The sequence below is a fragment of the Acomys russatus genome, chromosome 17, assembly GCF_903995435.1.
Source record: "Acomys russatus chromosome 17, mAcoRus1.1, whole genome shotgun sequence".
NCBI classification, from domain to species: Eukaryota; Metazoa; Chordata; class Mammalia; order Rodentia; family Muridae; genus Acomys; species Acomys russatus.
The window spans coordinates 64,269,480-64,287,431 of NC_067153.1; the positions used below are offsets into that span (position 1 = coordinate 64,269,480).

The 17,952-nt window shown below is 45.4% G+C and overlaps 1 protein-coding gene across 1 annotated transcript in view; it reads right to left on the minus strand.

Annotated features, from left to right (window-relative positions):
* The window catches only part of LOC127201755 (cyclic AMP-dependent transcription factor ATF-7), a 59,006-nt gene that overhangs the window by 17,201 nt on the left and 23,853 nt on the right, over positions 1-17,952 (minus strand). The window contains exons 2-3 of the mRNA XM_051160490.1: positions 11,656-11,752; positions 3,561-3,679 (exon numbers count right to left, since the gene is read on the minus strand). Coding sequence (XP_051016447.1) covers positions 3,561-3,679; positions 11,656-11,752 — 216 coding nt within the window. The remainder of the gene's footprint in view (positions 1-3,560; positions 3,680-11,655; positions 11,753-17,952) is intronic.

The following is a 17,952-nucleotide window of genomic DNA, read 5'->3' on the forward strand; positions in this document are numbered from 1 at the left end:
CTAGCACTTGGGAGGCAGAGGCAGGCGGATCTCCATGAGTTTGAGGCCAGCCTGGTCTACAAAGCGAGTCCAGGACAGCCAAGGCTACAAAGAGAAACCCTGTCTCAAAAAAACAAAAACAACAACGACGACGATGGCTGGAGAGGTGGCTCAGAGGTTAAGAGCGCTGTCTGCTCTTCCAGAGGTCTTGAGTTCAATTCCTGGCAACCACATGGTGGCTCACAACCATATACAATGAGATCTGGTGCCCTCTCCTGGCCTGCAGGCATACATGCAGGGGAAATACTGTATACATAATAAATAAATAAATCTTAAAAAATTAAAAACAACAACCACAAAAAGTCTGAAAATGGAAATGCAAACACATGCTACTGAGTTTTCCTAATTTCAAAAGTGAGGTTGGGCCGGGAGGGTGGCTTGGGAGTAAAGGGATTCCTGTACAAGTCCAAGGAACTGGTTTGGACTCTCCAGCACTCAAACAAGGGCTAATCATGCAGCAGGAACTTGTAACCCAGCACAACGCTGGTGGGTAGAGACAGGACACTGGAGACTTGCTGGTCAATGACTCGTGCAAGCTTCAGGCTCAGTTTCAGACCCCGTCTCAAAAAAATAAGATGAAGGGGCTGGAGAGATGGCTTAGCAGTTAAGAACAGTTGCTGCTTTTGCAAAGGACCTGAGTTTCAGTCCCAGCACCCACATCAGACAGCTCACAATTTCCTGTAACTCCAGCTCCAGAGGATTTGATGCCCTCTTCTGTGGACACACATAGACTCACCAAAACCCAAAGCAAAACGTGGAGGAGCACCTGAGAAAGGCACCCCAGCACCAGCAGTGGAGGAGCATCTGAGAAAGGCACCCCAGCACCAGCAGTGGAGGAGCACCTGAGAAAGGCACCCCGGCACCAGCACTGGTACTTTACCTTACACTCTTACAATTTAAGTTGAGCGGTGACATCAGTTATGAGTATGCTTATTTATCTGCGCCTGGGGGAACTTTCCTCATGTGCTAACCCTCATGTGAGATCCATGTGTTAATATGTACATCTAGTATACAGATATAATTGCAGGCCTCGTTTTAAGGATTTTACCATTATTTTGAATTATGTCATGTGTGTCTTTTTGTGGGTGTGTGCACCTGTGTACAGATGTCTGTGGACCCACTGGATCTCCTAGAGCTGGGTTACAGGTGGCTGTAAGCTGTCCAGTATGGGTTCTCGGAACTGAATTTGGGTTCTCTGGAAGAGTCATCTCTCTGGCCCTCAAGCCCTGACTTTAACTAGCAGCTGATAACCCTGAATGCTAACTGAGTAAACTGACCTTTCCTCTTCCCTGCCTACTTTGGACAGGGTCTTGCTGTGTTATCCAGACTGGCCAAGGATGTGTGACCTCCTGCTCCTGCCTCATAAGTGCTACATGGGCACACTGCCGGGTAATACACACCCACCTGATCTTTCTGTATTTCTTTCTCCTACAAGCCTCTTACTCCATTGGGATCACTTTCTTTTGATTTTGCTTTTTCAGAACTCTCCTCCTTCTTGTTTGTATGTCTGTCTTTTGAGACAGGGTTTCTCTGTGTAGCCTTGGCTGTCCTGGATTCGATTTGTAGATCAGGCTGGCCTTGAACTCTCGGAGATCTACCTGCCTCTGCCTCCCGAGTGCTGGCATTACAAGTGTGCTGCGCCATGCCTGGCTTTATTTTATTCTGTAATTGAGTCACAAACCTGTGGTGATTATATTGCCTCAGCCTCTTAAGGGTGGCAAATACAGATGTGTGCTAACACACTCAAGTAAAAACAATTTTCTTTAATGCTGTCAGTGGTTCTCAACCTTTCACAGGGGTAGCAGATCAGACATTATGATTTATAACAGTAGCAAAGTTACAGTCATGAAGTAGCAATGAAAAAAATTTTGGGTGTCACTACAGCGTGAGGAACTGTGTTAAAGGGTCACAGCATTAGGAAGGTTGGGAACCACTGTCCTATGTATCAAGTAGTACTAGAAAGCTACTTGAATGCAAAACCACACGTACTGAGACAAAAAAGGGGGGAAATTCAACACATTTGTTGGCTAGGTAACTGAATAAAAATAACACAAAGGAGCCTTTTTTTTTTTTTTTTGGTTTTTCGAGACAGGGTTTCTCTGTGTAGCGTTGGCCATCCTGGACTCACTTCGTAGACCAGGCTGGCCTCGAACTCACAGCGATCCGCCTGCCTCTGCCTCCCGAGTGCTGGGATTAAAGGCGTGAGCCACCATGCCCGGCCCAAAGGAGTCTTTAATCCCAGCATTCAGGAGGCAGAGGCAGGCAGATGTCTACGAATTTGAGGCCAGACAGGACTACACAGCAATGAAACCCTTTCTCAAATAAATAAATAAATCCATCCCCAAACAGTCAGTGTTTAACAGTGGGATTGTCTCTGTCTATGGCTGGGTGGGTGAGCTCAGGCCCTATGGGGATTAGCACTCCACCACGGAGTTACAGGTCTAACATCCTCCTCCACAAAAGGATATTTGGCAAATAAACATCTGAGTGATTCATACTTTTGTTTGGTTGTTTGAGTGTCTTACTCTGTAGCTCAAGCTGACCTGGAATTTACTATTTAGCCCAGTCTGACCTTTAGTCTATTGTAATCCTCTGCCTCAACTTCCCAATTGATATTCTTCAAAATTTTTATTATCATTTAGGTGTACAACATATGAATATTGCACTATAGAACGCCAGAGTGCGTACAGTCTCCCGGAGTGGCTGTGAGCTGCCAGAGTGGGCACTGGGACTGAAGCTGGACCCTTGGCAAGAGCAGTGAGCACTTTCAGCCACTGAGCCCTCTCTCCAGCTCCTCAAGTCATATTCTTTTAGTAAATTCAACATATTCACAAGGGAAACAATAGATTACTAAGGGAACTGCCAGAGAAGTGCCTGGTGGCTGAGTTAAGACCCTCAGCCCATAAGGCCAGAGAACCTGTCTCCAATGCTCAGGTCCCTGGAGCTCATTGGCCAGCAACCCAAACGGAATGAATGCACTCCAGGTTTGGCGAGAGACCCTGCTTCAACATATAAGGTGGACAGAGACAAGGAAGACAGTCAATGTAGATCTCTGGTCTCCACACATGTGAGTAAAGTCAGGGACACAATACATATACTACCATATAGCACACACACAGAAAAATTAATTAATTAAAATATATCACTTAATGCCTCACTGGAGGGTAGGAGATCTGAGTTCTGGTGAAGACAGACCTTTGCTGGTAGATCAGCTAAATCTCTACCTGATGCCAGGTATGATACGGTGGCACATGCTTGTCATCTCAGGCCTCGCATGACAAAGCAAGGGATCCCCGTGGTCTTGAGGTCACCCTGGGCTACACAGTGACAGAAAGGCTATCCCCAGTTAAATGGTGAGGCCTGTCTCAGTCCTGCCCTGAAAGATCAGGACAAGTGACGAGGGTCACTGAGTAATGTCTGACTTGATGGACCTAGGCTCATGATTTGGGATCCTAAATAGTCAAGCAAACTATTTCAAAGCAAAATGAAAATAGTCTAAGTCTTTTTTTAGTCACACTTGCCTTCTTTTCGTCTTCATCTGAAGCTTTCTTAAACTCATGTTCAAAGGAACTGGCCAGCTCGCTGAAGAGGCCCACCTCCTCACAGTTTTTCAGGAAGCGAGTTGGAGTGGGCGTCTGATCTGTCCACATGGGAAGAAAAGGAGAGTATAAGACAAAGAGTGTAATGGGGATCGTATTTTTATTCTTCTATTTGGAAATCAGAGAGTCTGTGTTAGCAAAGGGCTTTTAGGGAATTTTAGTGGATGGATGGTGGTTCTGAGCTACCAGCGGGTGCCTCTGTGTGTTGCCCCGTCTCAAGGCCAGCAGGCGGGCGACAGGACAATGTTTTTTTGTCTCACTGCTATATTTACACCTTTCACTCCAATAAAAACAAAAACCATTCATGAAGTAAAGATTCATGAAACCTCTAGATTTGAAAATTAATTAAGCTGGTGCAGTGGCGCATGCCTGTAATCCCAGCACTCAGGTAGGTGGAGGCAGGCCTAAGTTCAAGACCAGTCTAGTCTACAAAGGGACTCTAGGATAGTCAAGACCTCACAGAGAAACCCTGTCTCAAAAAAAGCAACAACAAAACAAAACAAAAAAAAAAGAAAGAAAGAAAAGAAAAAGGAAAACTAAATGTAAGCATTGTTTCCCTCTAAATGTACATCCTGCTAGGTTTACAGTGAGTATGCAGAAAGCAGGCAGGTGTTAAAGTCTGATAGAAAACAAACTGAGGACCAGACTGCTGAGTTTGCTCAGGCCCTGCCACCTAACAAGGAATGGCAGCCATGTATCACTGAGCTACAGGACTGCTCCTTTCTGAAGCTGTTCTAGACTAGACTAGGGAATAACACAGTCATGTTAGAGTTAGAAAAGGAAACTACAAACAACAGGGCTTATTTCTTAGAGACATGGGCCCAGAGCAAATTCCGGAAACCAGGTTATTTGCCTTAGATTTACTAGTCAGAATATGCCCACAGGGGCTGTGCAAAACTTTTTCTCGACACACTGGCTCTGCCTTTTCTTTTGACTTTTTGGAGAGAAGCCCAGGTTATCCTGGAATTTGCAATCTTCTTGCCACTGCCTCCCAAGTACTGGGATTACAGCAACGTGCCACGGGACCGGCTCCTGTGCTAAGGGAGGAAAGCGTCCCTGTGCAGTGTGGGGATTTCCAGTTAGCTGCACTAAACTTCAGATCTCAGCTCTTCTCTCGCCTTCCCTGCTTTTCTAAAGTTGAACCTTGACCCCTGGGCCTAATTCTATTTTGATGGTTTTCTTTGATGTGCTTATCACCTCAAGGATTCATTTCCTACCCCAAACTACTACTCGGGCAAACAGAATAATGTTTCAATTATATTTTAAGGAAAGACCGAGGGGCTCAAGTTGTCCTTTTTAGCATGGTTAACTGGAAATAGTCCAGTGGGATTCTCCATGGAAACTTTTTTTAAAAAACTTACACAAAAGCTCTTCTGAGTCAGTGTGTTTAGAAAAGTCACTACTGCTTCCTAAAATTCTTCTAAAAGGTTCTCTGGCCTCTTGTTTGGCTAAAGACAAAGCCACTTTCCATCCTAAAGTGAGGCGAGGTGGAATCCTCTTCAGTGAGGAGGGACACTGGATACAGCTCTGGTGGAGCAGGGCAGGCGGCTGAAGCTGGCGGCCTTTGGGAGCTCAGGCCTGAGTCTTGCACATGTCTACACCCTGCTGCCACCCATGCCCATTTCTTGGTGTAATTTTAAAATCTCCCCTGTACTAAGCCAGATTCCTCATCTTCCAGGTGGCCTCTAACCTTCAATGCTCTGCTTCCTGAACAAACAATCTGAAAATATATAACAATGCCTAGTCTGTTCTAATGGTTCCTAAGTATTTATTGAATACTTCTGTTTGCTTTGATGTTACATCCATAAGCTTGGATGCCCATCTGGAGAAGAGATAAGGAGGCCAAATATAAGACATAGGTCTTTCTATAGAGAATGCTTTTTAGTTAAGTAAATAAAACTAATATATGTAGATAGCACCACACTGTGCAAAAATTAAGTGCTTTTTGAGATGTAGAATAAAATTATCATATACATAAAATAAATAGCTGGGAGGTGGTGGCGCACATCTTTAACCCCAGCATTCGGGAGACAGAGGCAGGTGGATTGCTGTGAGTTTGAGGCCAGGCTGGTCTACAAAGTGAGTCCAGGACAGCCAAGGCTACACAGAGAAACCCTGTCTTGGGGAAGAAAAATAAATAAATAAATAAAATATAAAAAAATAAAAATACATTACTAGGATTGTTAGGAAAAATTTCAAACAAGACTTGAGCTAGGCTTTAGAATATTGTTTTGGATTGTACAAAGAAGAGAAACCTTAAGAGCTAAGAAAAAGGGGGCTAGTTGGGCAGTGGTGGTGCACGCCTCTAATCTCAGCACTCGGGAGGCAGAGGCAGGTGAATCTCTGTGAGTTCGAGGTCAGCCTGGTCTACAAAGAGAGTTCAGGACAGCCAAGGCTACACAGAGAAACGCTGTCTTGGGAAAAAAAAAAAAAAAGAAAAGAAAAAGAAGGCTGGAGGGACGGCATAGAGGTTAAGAGCACTGTCTGCTCTTCCAGAGGTCCTGAGTTCAATTCCTAGCAACCCGTGGTAGCTCACAACCATCTATAATGAATCTGATACCCTCCTCTGCCATGCAGGTAGAGCAGTCATATACACAAAATAAATAAATCTTTAAAAGAAGAAAAGAAAGAGCTAAGAAAAATAAGAAGAATAATGCTGGTAAAGACACAGAGAAGGGAGGGAAAGGTCATCTTACATGGGTTAGGAGAAAACCATTTGTTTTGATGAAAAGATTTGTATTTTGTTTTTGGTTTTTCAAGACAGGGTCTCTCTGTGTAGCCTTGGCTGTCCTGGACTCACTTTGTAGACCAGGCTGGCCTCGAACTCACAGGGACCCACCTGCCTCTGCCTCCCGAGTGCTGGGATTAAAGGCGTGTGCCGTCACGCTTGGCAAAAGATTTGTATTTTATACATATAATTTGCATATAAAATTGGGTAAGTACCTTTGGGAGGCAGAGGCAGGTGGATCTCTGCAAGTTTGAGGATAGCCTGGTCTACAAAGTGAGTCCAGGACAGCCAAGGTTATACAAAGAAATCCTGCCATGAAAACAAACAACAAACAAAAAAGAAAGAAAGAAAAATAAAATAAAATAAAATAAAATTGGCTAAGTACCATGAGGCTAGGTTATGGAAAGTCTATAGAGCCAGGTATAAATTCACCCTGAAGAGAACGAACAGTGAGAGACTGTGACCTAGGAGCAGAGCGTGAAGACTAGTTTTCTTTTTTCTTTCCTTTTCCCCAAGACAGGGTTTCTCTGTGTAACAAGAGCCCTGACTGTCTTGGACTCACTTTGTAGAGACTGGGGTAACAGCTGACTGGAGCTTTTTGAAAGTAAGGGTCCCTCTGGCTGGTCTCCTGGCCTCCGCCTCCCGAGTGCTGGGGTTAGAGGCGTGTGCCACCATGAAGACTAGCTTCTGAAGAGCATGCAGGATGGTGCAGAGTGAGCCCAGTAGGGAGGCCAGCGAGGAGCAGAGCATGATGGGAACGACGGCAAGAAGAGGAGGAAAGCTATGGCTGGGACGCTGCTCAAACATCCATGTGTTAAATCCTAGGCCGAGTCCTTGGTGCTCTAGGACCTGTAAGAGCACTAGAAGCGTTTCTCTGAGGGAGCGTGCGCCTTGGGCCACAGGCTCGCTCACTCACACACTCCCCACTATAATGTGCTGCCTCACTCAGGGCCACAAAGTAACACTTGCTATGAACTGAGGATGGTCTTGAGCTCTGGGTTTTCTTGCCTCTGTTCCCCAAGTGCTGAGGTCACAAGCAGGCACCACCACACCCTGCTGAGGCCCTTCTCTACTTACAGGCTGATTGACGGAAGGGCTGCAAAAGAAAGAACTGGAGAGGAACCCAAACAACCCCAGACTGAGAACGCTGGTGTCATCGAGCAGCAGTGAGGAGGGGCTCCTTTAGGAGGCACGTTCAGTCACTAAAATGAAGATCTGATTACAGCCAACTTACCGTGCTGGAATGTATGTGGCAGATCTATGCCGTGCCTCAGCAGCAGATAGACCAGCAGCCTACAGCAGATCTATGCCTCAGCAGCAGGTAGACCAGCAGTCTATAGCAGATCTATACCTCAGCAGCAGGTAGACCCGCAGTCTACAGCAGATCTATGCCTCAGCAGCAGGTAGACCAGCAGTCTATAGCAGATCTATACCTCAGCAGCAGGTAGACCAGCAGTCTATAGCAGATCTATACCTCAGCAGCAGATAGACCAGCAGTCTATAGCAGATCTATACCTCAGCAGCAGATAGACCAGCAGTCTATAGCAGATCTATACCTCAGCAGCAGGTAGACCAGCAGTCTATAGCAGATCTATGCCTCAGCAGCAGGTAGACCAGCAGTCTATAGCAGATCTATACCTCAGCAGCAGGTAGACCAGCAGTCTACAGCAGATCTATGCCTCAGCAGCAGGTAGACCAGCAGTCTATAGCAGATCTATGCCTCAGCAGCAGGTAGACCAGCAGTCTATAGCAGATCTATGCCTCAGCAGCAGGTAGACCAGCAGTCTATAGCAGATCTATGCCTCAGCAGCAGGTAGACCAGCAGTCTATAGCAGATCTATGCCTCAGCAGCAGGTAGACCAGCAGTCTACAGCAGATCTATGCCTCAGCAGCAGGTAGACCAGCAGTCTATAGCAGATCTATACCTCAGCAGCAGGTAGACCAGCAGTCTATAGCAGATCTATACCTCAGCAGCAAATAGACCGGCAGTCTATAGCAGATCTATGCCTCAGCAGCAGGTAGACCAGCAGTCTACAGCAGATCTATGCCTCAGCAGCAGGTAGACCAGCAGTCTATAGCAGATCTATGCCTCAGCAGCAGGTAGAGCCGCAGTCTATAGCAGATCTATGCCTCAGCAGCAGGTAGACCAGCAGTCTACAGCAGATCTATACCTCAGCAGCAGGTAGACCCGCAGTCTACAGCAGATCTATACCTCAGCAGCAGGTAGACCCGCAATCAATAGCAGATCTATGCCTCAGCAGCAGGTAGACCGGCAGTCTATAGCAGATCTATACCTCAGCAGCAGGTAGACCCGCAGTCTATAGCAGATCTATGCCTCAGCAGCAGGTAGACCGGCAGTCTATAGCAGATCTATACCTCAGCAGCAGGTAGACCCGCAGTCTATAGCAGATCTATGCCTCAGCAGCAGGTAGACCGGCAGTCTATAGCAGATCTATACCTCAGCAGCAGGTAGACCGGCAGTCTATAGCAGATCTATGCCTTAGCAGCAGGTAGACCCGCAGTCTACAGCAGATCTATACCTCAGCAGCAGGTAGACCAGCAGTCTATAGCAGATCTATACCTCAGCAGCAGGTAGACCGGCAGTCTATAGCAGATCTATACCTCAGCAGCAGGTAGACCCGCAGTCTATAGCAGATCTATACCTCAGCAGCAGGTAGAGCCGCAGTCTATAGCAGATCTATACCTCAGCAGCAGGTAGACCGGCAGTCTATAGCAGATCTATACCTCAGCAGCAGGTAGACCGGCAGTCTATAGCAGATCTATACCTCAGCAGCAGGTAGACCAGCAGTCTATAGCAGATCTATACCTCAGCAGCAGGTAGACCAGCAGTCTATAGCAGATCTATACCTCAGCAGCAGGTAGACCGGCAGTCTATAGCAGATCTATACCTCAGCAGCAGGTAGAGCCGCAGTCTATAGCAGATCTATACCTCAGCAGCAGGTAGACCAGCAGTCTATAGCAGATCTATACCTCAGCAGCAGGTAGACCAGCAGTCTATAGCAGATCTATGCCTCAGCAGCAGGTAGACCAGCAGTCTATAGCAGATCTATACCTCAGCAGCAGGTAGACCAGCAGTCTATAGCAGATCTATGCCTCAGCAGCAGGTAGACCAGCAGTCTATAGCAGATCTATACCTCAGCAGCAGGTAGACCGGCAGTCCACACAGGAGGGTAAAGTCCCAGGTGTTGCTCTGAGTACTCAAAAACTGAATGAAGAGCAAAGAACATTTTCTCTGCCAAACACAGTGTCACACACTTCTTCTGTTTTGCTTTTCGAGACAGGGTTTCTCTCTCTGTGTAGCCCTGGCTGTCCTGGAAGTCACTCTGCAGACCAGGCTGGCCTCAAACTCAGAGGCCCACCTGTCTCTGCCTCCTAAGCCAGCACACACACCTTAAATCACAGTGTGTGGCACTAGCTGGGCAGTGGTGGCACTTGCCCTTGATCCCAGTTTCCAGGAAGTCAACGAAAGACGATCTCAAATTCAAGGTGCGCCTGAGCTAGTGAGATCCAATCTCAAAGAGGGGCAGATGGCTGGATGGCTCAGTAGTTAAGAGTGCACCCATGGCAGCAGCTCACAGTGGCTGTGGCCCAGCTCCAGGATATCTCACTCCCTCTCTGGCATCTCCAGCAGGGTGTGGTGGTGGCTGTCTTTAGTCCCAGCACTCAGGAGGCACAGGCAAGTAGATCCCTGTGAGTTCCAGGCTAGCCTGGTCTACATATTGAGTTCCAGGCCAGCCAGAGCTATACAGGGAAACCCTGTCTTTAAAAAATAATCTGGGCTGGAGAGATGGCTCAGAGGCTAAGGGCACCTGCTCTTCCAGAGGTCCTGAGTTCAATTCCCAGCAACCACATGGTGGCTCACAACCATCTAGGATGTTATCTGATGCCCTCTTCTATAGATAAAGCACTCACATACGAAAAATAAAATAAATCTTTAAAAAATATTATTGATATTGTCACTGCTCATATCCTTTTCCAGGGATTAATAATCTATAAACTCCAAGAAAAGTGACAAGCCCACACAGTACAGCAGTAGATATTTAATACGCAATGAGTTAATAAGGAGGAGGAGATATACAAGGACAAGGCTTTTTCAAGGTTCTGCCTCCTCTTATAAGTCTAAGGTAACATGTTTGCAAGCAGTAATTAAAATTATAAACTGGCTATATTTATTCATTGATGTAATAGCCATCAACTAAATGCACTCCTGATTAGCTATTAAGCTAAGCCTGTTTGGAACAGGCTAAATTAGAAACTTTTTTAAAAAAGATTATTTATTTATTTTATGTATATGTGCTATGTCTTCATGCACACCAGAAGGCACCAGATCACATTATAGATAGTAGTGAGCCACCATGTGGGTGCTGGGAATTGAACTCAGGACCTCTGGAAGAGTAGCCAGTGCTCTTAACTGCTGAGCCATCTCTCCAGCCCCTATATTAGAAACTCTTATAGTATCAAAAGAAAAAGCCCGCCAGGGTGGTGGGACAGGGCTTTAATCCCAGCATTTGGGAGGCAGAGGCAGGTGGATCTCTATGAGTTCAAGGCCAATCTGGACTACAGAGCAAGTTCCAAGACAGCCAGAGCCGTTACGCTGTTACACAAAGAAACCCTGTTTCAAAAAAGAAAGAAAGAAAGAAAGCCCATTCTTCTCTGCACATCTGTCTAGCTGCAACTGCAAAGTGTACAAAAGAACTACTGCAGAGCTTCGAAACGAGGGCTAAGACTGCTCCTGAGGACAGTACAGACAACATCTGCAACTATAAGAGGTTCCAGGTCACACAACGGATAGGAAAGTCCCAGTGACTAAATGTCCTGTTTGTATTTTGGAAACGCGCCCTCAGTGGTGTCTGGGTTCACAAGGAAGCTGGTTTCTGAACTGATAATCGGCCTGCTAGAGGGAAGCTGACACCCAGTGGCAGAGGTTTGCCTTCTTTTGTTCCCCTCCTCCACTGAGGGTGAGGAAATATGCCAAAGGTCTTCTGACTGTAGCTCTTCCAAAATCTTAGTAGATAGAAGGCAAGGGGAGAACAGACTGACAAAAGTGAAGACAAAATCTCAAAACACCTTTGCTCACAAGCCACAGAGCACAAGCGTACTGTTAAAAATAGAACGGAGCCTTGCAGTAGGAGCAAGGGAGCTGTTAGTGCAGATCACAGAAGGGACTGTGACAGGAGAAGGGCGTACAGCTCCCAGGACATCTGGGCCCTGGACTAATCTTAACTGTTTAGTGACAGCAAAGGACATGGTTTTGGGGACAGCAGATACCTGCCATGATGACTGAGTCAGTTCGGGCTGGGCCAAATTTCAGTGTCATCTCGTGCTTGTGCTTGTGCACTGCCAGGTGGTCCTCATTGGTGAATCTCTGAAATGGAACAGAAACGGAGCTGTGAAAAAGGGAAGGGAGGGCGCCTCCTCCATCCCGTGCTCTTTTAAATGACCTACTAAACAGAAACATGTCGTGATGATGCTGGTCCCTAAAAAGAGGGAATGAAAAAAGAGTAGAAAGAAGAAAAATGATGGAGATTATAGAAGAGATGAAAAATAATGGCACTGATGGCAGGGAAAAGAGGAGAGGAGATCACATCACCAACTGCTTTATACCATCAGGCGCAAACAGGAGTGGACACACTGTTGTTGAGGTGCAGTCTAGGCATGAAAAAAACATTAAGGTAAACTTGTGGGGAACAAGGGTAAAACAATTTTTAATAGTAACAATAAAGAGAGAAGAAGGGAAAGGCTGGGTACTCAGCGGTCATGACGAAAACAGGAAATTTCAGACCGGAGCTCTCTGTGGTGGGGCTGAACTGGAGTATTTTACGAGAGGACTAACAGGGAGATAAATTATGCAGGATTAGGAGAACCATTTAACTTCCTGGCCCCCCACAGTGCTGCAGCAGGCGCCTTTGCGGCTATTTGGCTCACAGTTTTAATGAGCCAGGACAGAACTGTAGCTGACAGAGGCCCAGTGGCCAGCACTAATGGCACACACCAGCCCCATTGGCCAAATGCTGTCTCCCTTCATCAGGCAGTGTGCCTGGGCTCCAACAGCCACAGAGGGGCCAGGAATGCTGCTGGCTGTACAATGACAAATAAAAGTGCAAGGGAAAAAAAAAAAAAAAAGGGTAGAGAGGAGCCTGAGGCAGGATGTCACAGATTTCTGTCCAGGGTAAGGCAAAGTCTGCCCTAGTTTGTGGCTAAGGCGAGCCTACTGCACAACAGGGTCTGTTGCTACTTTTAAAAGGCGGAGGTGAAAAGAGCAGATGAAGAGCAGCAATTCAAAGCCCCTGGAGGCCGCTGGCCCTGTTCTTTCATTAGAACACCCTTGCCACAGAAATGGCCTGGATGCTGCGGGCTCCCACAGCCCCTTAGCAGACCGGCTCTGAAGCATGGTTCTTGTTGTCTTTTTTCTAAAAATAGTGACCGCATAGTCTCTTGTTTTTACTTTCTTTATTAGATATATATGTCTCTAAAAATACTTTGAAAGAATACTAGCCACCAAACACCACACCTGTGGCCCTTCTCCCACAGCCCCTTACAAAACAAATACACACGAGGTGCCCCATCCTAGCTTTCCTAAGGTCAGGTAACAGCATTGAACTGGTCCTGTCTCCCACATTTTACCCAAATCTTAAAAGTTTTTAAAAGTTTACTTTATGTGTACGGGTGTTTTATTTACATATAGGTCTATATACCATGTGCATGCCTGGTGCCCACAGAGGTCAGAAGAGAGTGTTGGATCCTCTGGAACTAGAATTACAGACAGTTGTGAGCTGCCATGGGGGTGCTGGGAATTGAACCCAGGTCCTCTGGAAAAACAGCCAGTGCCCGCATTTTTTTTTTTTTTAAAGATTTATTTATACAGTACTCTGTCTGCATGGTAGAAGAGGGCACCATATCTTACCATAGATGGTTGTGAGCCTTGATGTGGTTGCTGGGAACTGAACTCAGGACCTCTGGAAGAAAACCCAGTGCTCTTAACCTCTGAGCCGTGTCTCCAACCCTGAGCCTGCCTCTTTACCCAGTTTATAACTAAGGCCAACATTAACAACTAAGATCCTTCCAGGTAAAGCATACAGGCTGAAGAACACGGTTCAAATAAAAGAGATTTAGGGTACCGGGCAGGCACAGTGGCTCACACCTGTAATCCCAGCACTCAGGAGGCAGAGGCAGGTGGATCTCTGTGAGTTCGAGGTCAACCTGGTCTACAAAGTGAGTCCAGGACAGCCACGGCTACACAGAGAAACCCTGACTCAAAAAGCAAAACAAAGCAAAAGAGATCTAGGACAAAATGGACATAAAAAGTTCCCTAAAGCAGCTCTGTGCACCAGCTTTTTCAATTATAGATTTGCCCCTAAGGAATGGAATAGAAGAGAAATTGTCTGTTTACTGGGTTACATAAGTCACTCTAAAAAGCTGGGTCTGGCCTGTATTTGAAAAAGAAAATCAGTCAAACCTAGCTGGCAATGGAGAAAACAACATTCTTCTATGGTGGATATGAAGGATACTAGATTAAAGAGGTTTGTAGAAGCCGGGCGTGGCGGCGCACGCCTGTAATCCCAGCACTCAGGAATCAGAGGCAGGTGGATTGCTGTGAGTTCGAGGCCAGCCTGGTCTACAAAGCGAGTCCAGGACAGCCAGGGCTACACAGAGAAACCCTGTTTAAAAAAAAAAAAGAAAAGAAAAGAAATTCTAATGCTGGGGAATCTTCTCAGTAGTTTTTCGTTGTTGTTTTTTGGCTTTTTTGTTTTGTTTTGTTTTTTGTTTTTCTGAGACATGGTTTCTCTGTGTGTAGGCCTGGCTATCCTGGACTCTCTTTGTAGACCAGGCTGATCTTGAACTCATATCAATCTGCCTGCTTCTGCTTCCCAAGTGCTGGGCTTACAGGCGTGCGCCACCACACCCTGCTCTTCTCAGTAGGTAAGAGCACTTGTTCTTGCAAAGTGGGTTCAATTCCCAGTACCCACATGGAAGCTCACCATCAGCTCAGGCACCAGGCATGCATGCATTACACAAATGTGTATGAGGCAAAACACTCATACATACAAAATAGCAAAATAAATAACAAAGAAAGAAATTCTACTACAGAGCAATAAAGAGAGGAAGAATAAAAAAGGCTATTTTCTAGTTTGTCTTGCCAAACTGCTAACATGTTTTTGGACATGAAACGTGTAAGGAAAAAAGTACATGCAAAAACCCTCCCAAATTAGTTTTGTAATCTGCAAACACTTAGGGTATGAAAATGGGAAGATGGAGACAGAATTACAGAATTAGAAAACAGATCGAATGTAATTAGGAAAATATATTAAATGGGACATTCATTCATGACCTTGTTAATAAAAAGGTAACACAGAAGTTAGTCAAAACAATTTTGGGGCCTTTCGATTTCTCCTCCCCCCTCTAATGGGTTAAAAAAAGCCAGCAAAAGATTTTTTTTTCTGTTAGTTTAAGTAAGAAATATTGGGAATGAGCTAGGCACGGTAATATACGCCTATAATCCCAGCACTCAAGAGGCAGAGACAGGTGGATTGCTGTGATTTCGAGGCCAGCCTGGTCTACACAGTGAGTCCAGGACAGCCAGTGATTCACAGAGAAACCCTGTCTCAGGGGGGAAAAAAGAAATATTGAGGATAAAGAGGACAGTATTTAAGGGCAGTTCTTGCTCTTGCAAAGGACCCAGGTTCAGTTCCCAGTACCCACATGTTGTATGATAACCGTCCTTCACTCCTCTTCTGACCTCTGCAGGTACCACCCGTGCACACAGTGCACACATACATGTTATCAAAACATTCATGCACATAAAATATGTAAATATTTTAATTTAATTTAATTTTATTTTTGGTTTTTCGAGACAAGGTTTCTCTGTGTAGCCTTAACTGTCATGGACTTGCTTTGTAGACCAGGCTGGCCTCAAACTCACAGAGATTCGCCAGTCTCTGCCTCTTAAGTGCTGAGATTAAAGATGTGCGCCACCACTGCCAGGCTATCTTTTTAAAATTTTTTCTAGACAGGGTTTCTCTGTGTAGCCTTGGCTGTCCTGAACTTACTTTGTAGACCAGGCTGGCCTCGAACTCACAGCAATCCGCCTGCCTTTACCTCCTTGAGTGCTGGGATTAAAGGTGTGCATCATCATACCTGGCTTAAAATATATAAATATTAATTTTTAAGAAAGACTACTATTAAAAAATAATAGGCATAAAATGCAAGGTGAAGACAGCATCATGAGGGCAATCCTAAACTGGCAGTAGACAGAGAATAGACTCTTCCTTTTTCGTCTTTCTTTTCTTTTTTTTGAAACAAGGAGTATGTAGCTCAGGCTGATTTTGAACTCATAACCTTTTTGCCTTCTGAATCCTGGAACTGTGCGCCACTATACCTGGTTGTTTCTTTTTTCTTTTCTTCATCCCGTTTTTTTGTTTGTTTGTTTGTGTTTTGTTTTGTTTTTTGAGATAGTGTTTCGTTCTTTAGATCAGGCTAGCCTTGAACTCTGTAGTCAAGGCTGGTTTTGAGCTAGCAGCAATCTTCCTGCCTCAGATTCCAAAGTGCTGTGGCTACAAGCTTCACCATTTAACAGCTTTGGCTGTTGTTATTTGTCTGAGACAGGGTCTCTCTATATAGCCCTGGCTGTCCTGGACTTGCTCTGTAGACCAGGATGTCCTTGAATCTAGAGATTCGCGTGCCTCTGCCTCCCATGTGCTGAGATTAAGCCCAGCCAACTCTGGCTATTCTTTTCTTCTTTCTTTCTTTCTTTTTTTTCTTCTTCTGAGACAGGGTTTCTTTGTGTAGCACTGGCTGTTCTGGACAGCCAATAGACCAGGAGGGCCCCTGAACTCAGAGAGATCCATGTGCCTCTGCCTCCCCTGGGATTAAAGGTGAGTGCCACCACCACCACTGGCTTGTTCTTTTCTTTAAAAAAAAAAAAAAAAGATTTATTTTACTGTGTGAGTGTGTGTGTACATGAGCATATGTTTAGAAAAGAACACTGGATTTCTTGAAGCTGGAGTTACAGGTGATTGTGAACTGCCCAATAATGGATTCTGGGAATAATCTTTGGTCTTTTAGGATACAAGAGAACTGGTAACTGCTGAGCCATGTCCAGTCCCCGCCCGCCATGCAGGGGAACATACTCACCTGAGTGTATGTGAAAGTCAGAGGCTAACTTCAGTTATCTTTTTGTTTGTTTGTTTTTCAAGCAGGGTTTCTCTGTGTAACAGCCCTGGCTGACCTGGGCTTGCTGTGTTATAGACCAGGCTGGCCTTGAGCCCACAGAGATCTGTCTGCCTCTGCTCCCAAGTGCTGGGATTAAAGGCGTGAGCCACCACCACCAGCTGGCTTCAATTTTAACTTTTTAAAACTTAGGTGTTAACAGCCAGGCATGGTAGCACATGCCTTTAATCCCAGCACTCAGGAAGCAGAGGCAGGCAGATCGATGTGAGTTCAAAGCCAGCCTGGTCTACAAAGTGAATCTAGGACAGCCAGGGCTACACAGAGAAACCCTGTCTCGAAAACAAAACAAAACAAACAAACACCAAAACCTTAGGTGTAACACAGAAAATGCACAACTCTTTTTTTGTTAAGAGTGAATGAAGTCCTGAATGAATCTTACTGACATGAATACAGTCACGTCAAGGACCCAGTGTCCCAGACTCATGTAAACGGCAAAGCCTTCCCCTGGTCCTGGTACAAGTGTTGATACTGCATTCAGAAAGAACCAAGCACAGCTTTCTCCTGGCAGCCGGCTACAACCTAAGATGCTCCTGGCCATTAGCTGGCCCACTGCCTCTTCCTTAGTCTGTCCATAAGGCTGCTGGTGCGGCTCCCTCAGAGCACACAGCCCAGCTGTTCTGTGTCTCCCTTTTCATGCCACCTTTCCTCAGTCAGGTCAATTCCGAAGTCATGCAGGTCACAGCAGTTTTAAAAAGTATTATTTATTATTACTGCGAGGGACACATATGTACCAGAGTGTGTGTGAGGTTCAACTTTATGAAGGTGGTTTCTCTCCTTCCACCAGTTCTTGGAATTGAATTCGGGTTGCCAGGGTTTGCAGTAAGAACCTTTAGCCACTGAGCCATCTCTCAGGTCTGAAAAGGCATAACATTTTAAGCGTTGTCTCAATGAAATTGTATATAAGTAAACACCGGAGTAAACAACATGCAGATCAAGATATTAAAAACTCTCTTACGCTCTTCTTCCCTTACTTTTTTTTCCTTTTGAGACGGGGTCTGACTATGTAGCTCTGGCTGTCTTAACTTCTCTATGTAGACCAGGCTAGCCCAAACTTGCAGAGAGCCCCTGTCTCTGCCTCCCCAGTACTGGGATTAAGGGCATGTACCATTATGCCTGGCTCCCTTACATTTTAAGTGAAATAATTAAACAAGGTAGTATAGTACCTGTGTGAAGCATATGGTCAGTTAGTCTCCCCTTCCCTTTTTACATATCAAGAAAGAAAGGTATACTAAAAAAAAAAAAAAAGAAGTAAGTTATTTGCAGAATAATTCTAAGTCAGTATTTACAATTTTTTTGCTAACTAGTTTTGCTTAGTTTTCTCAAAGTATTTTGAATAGC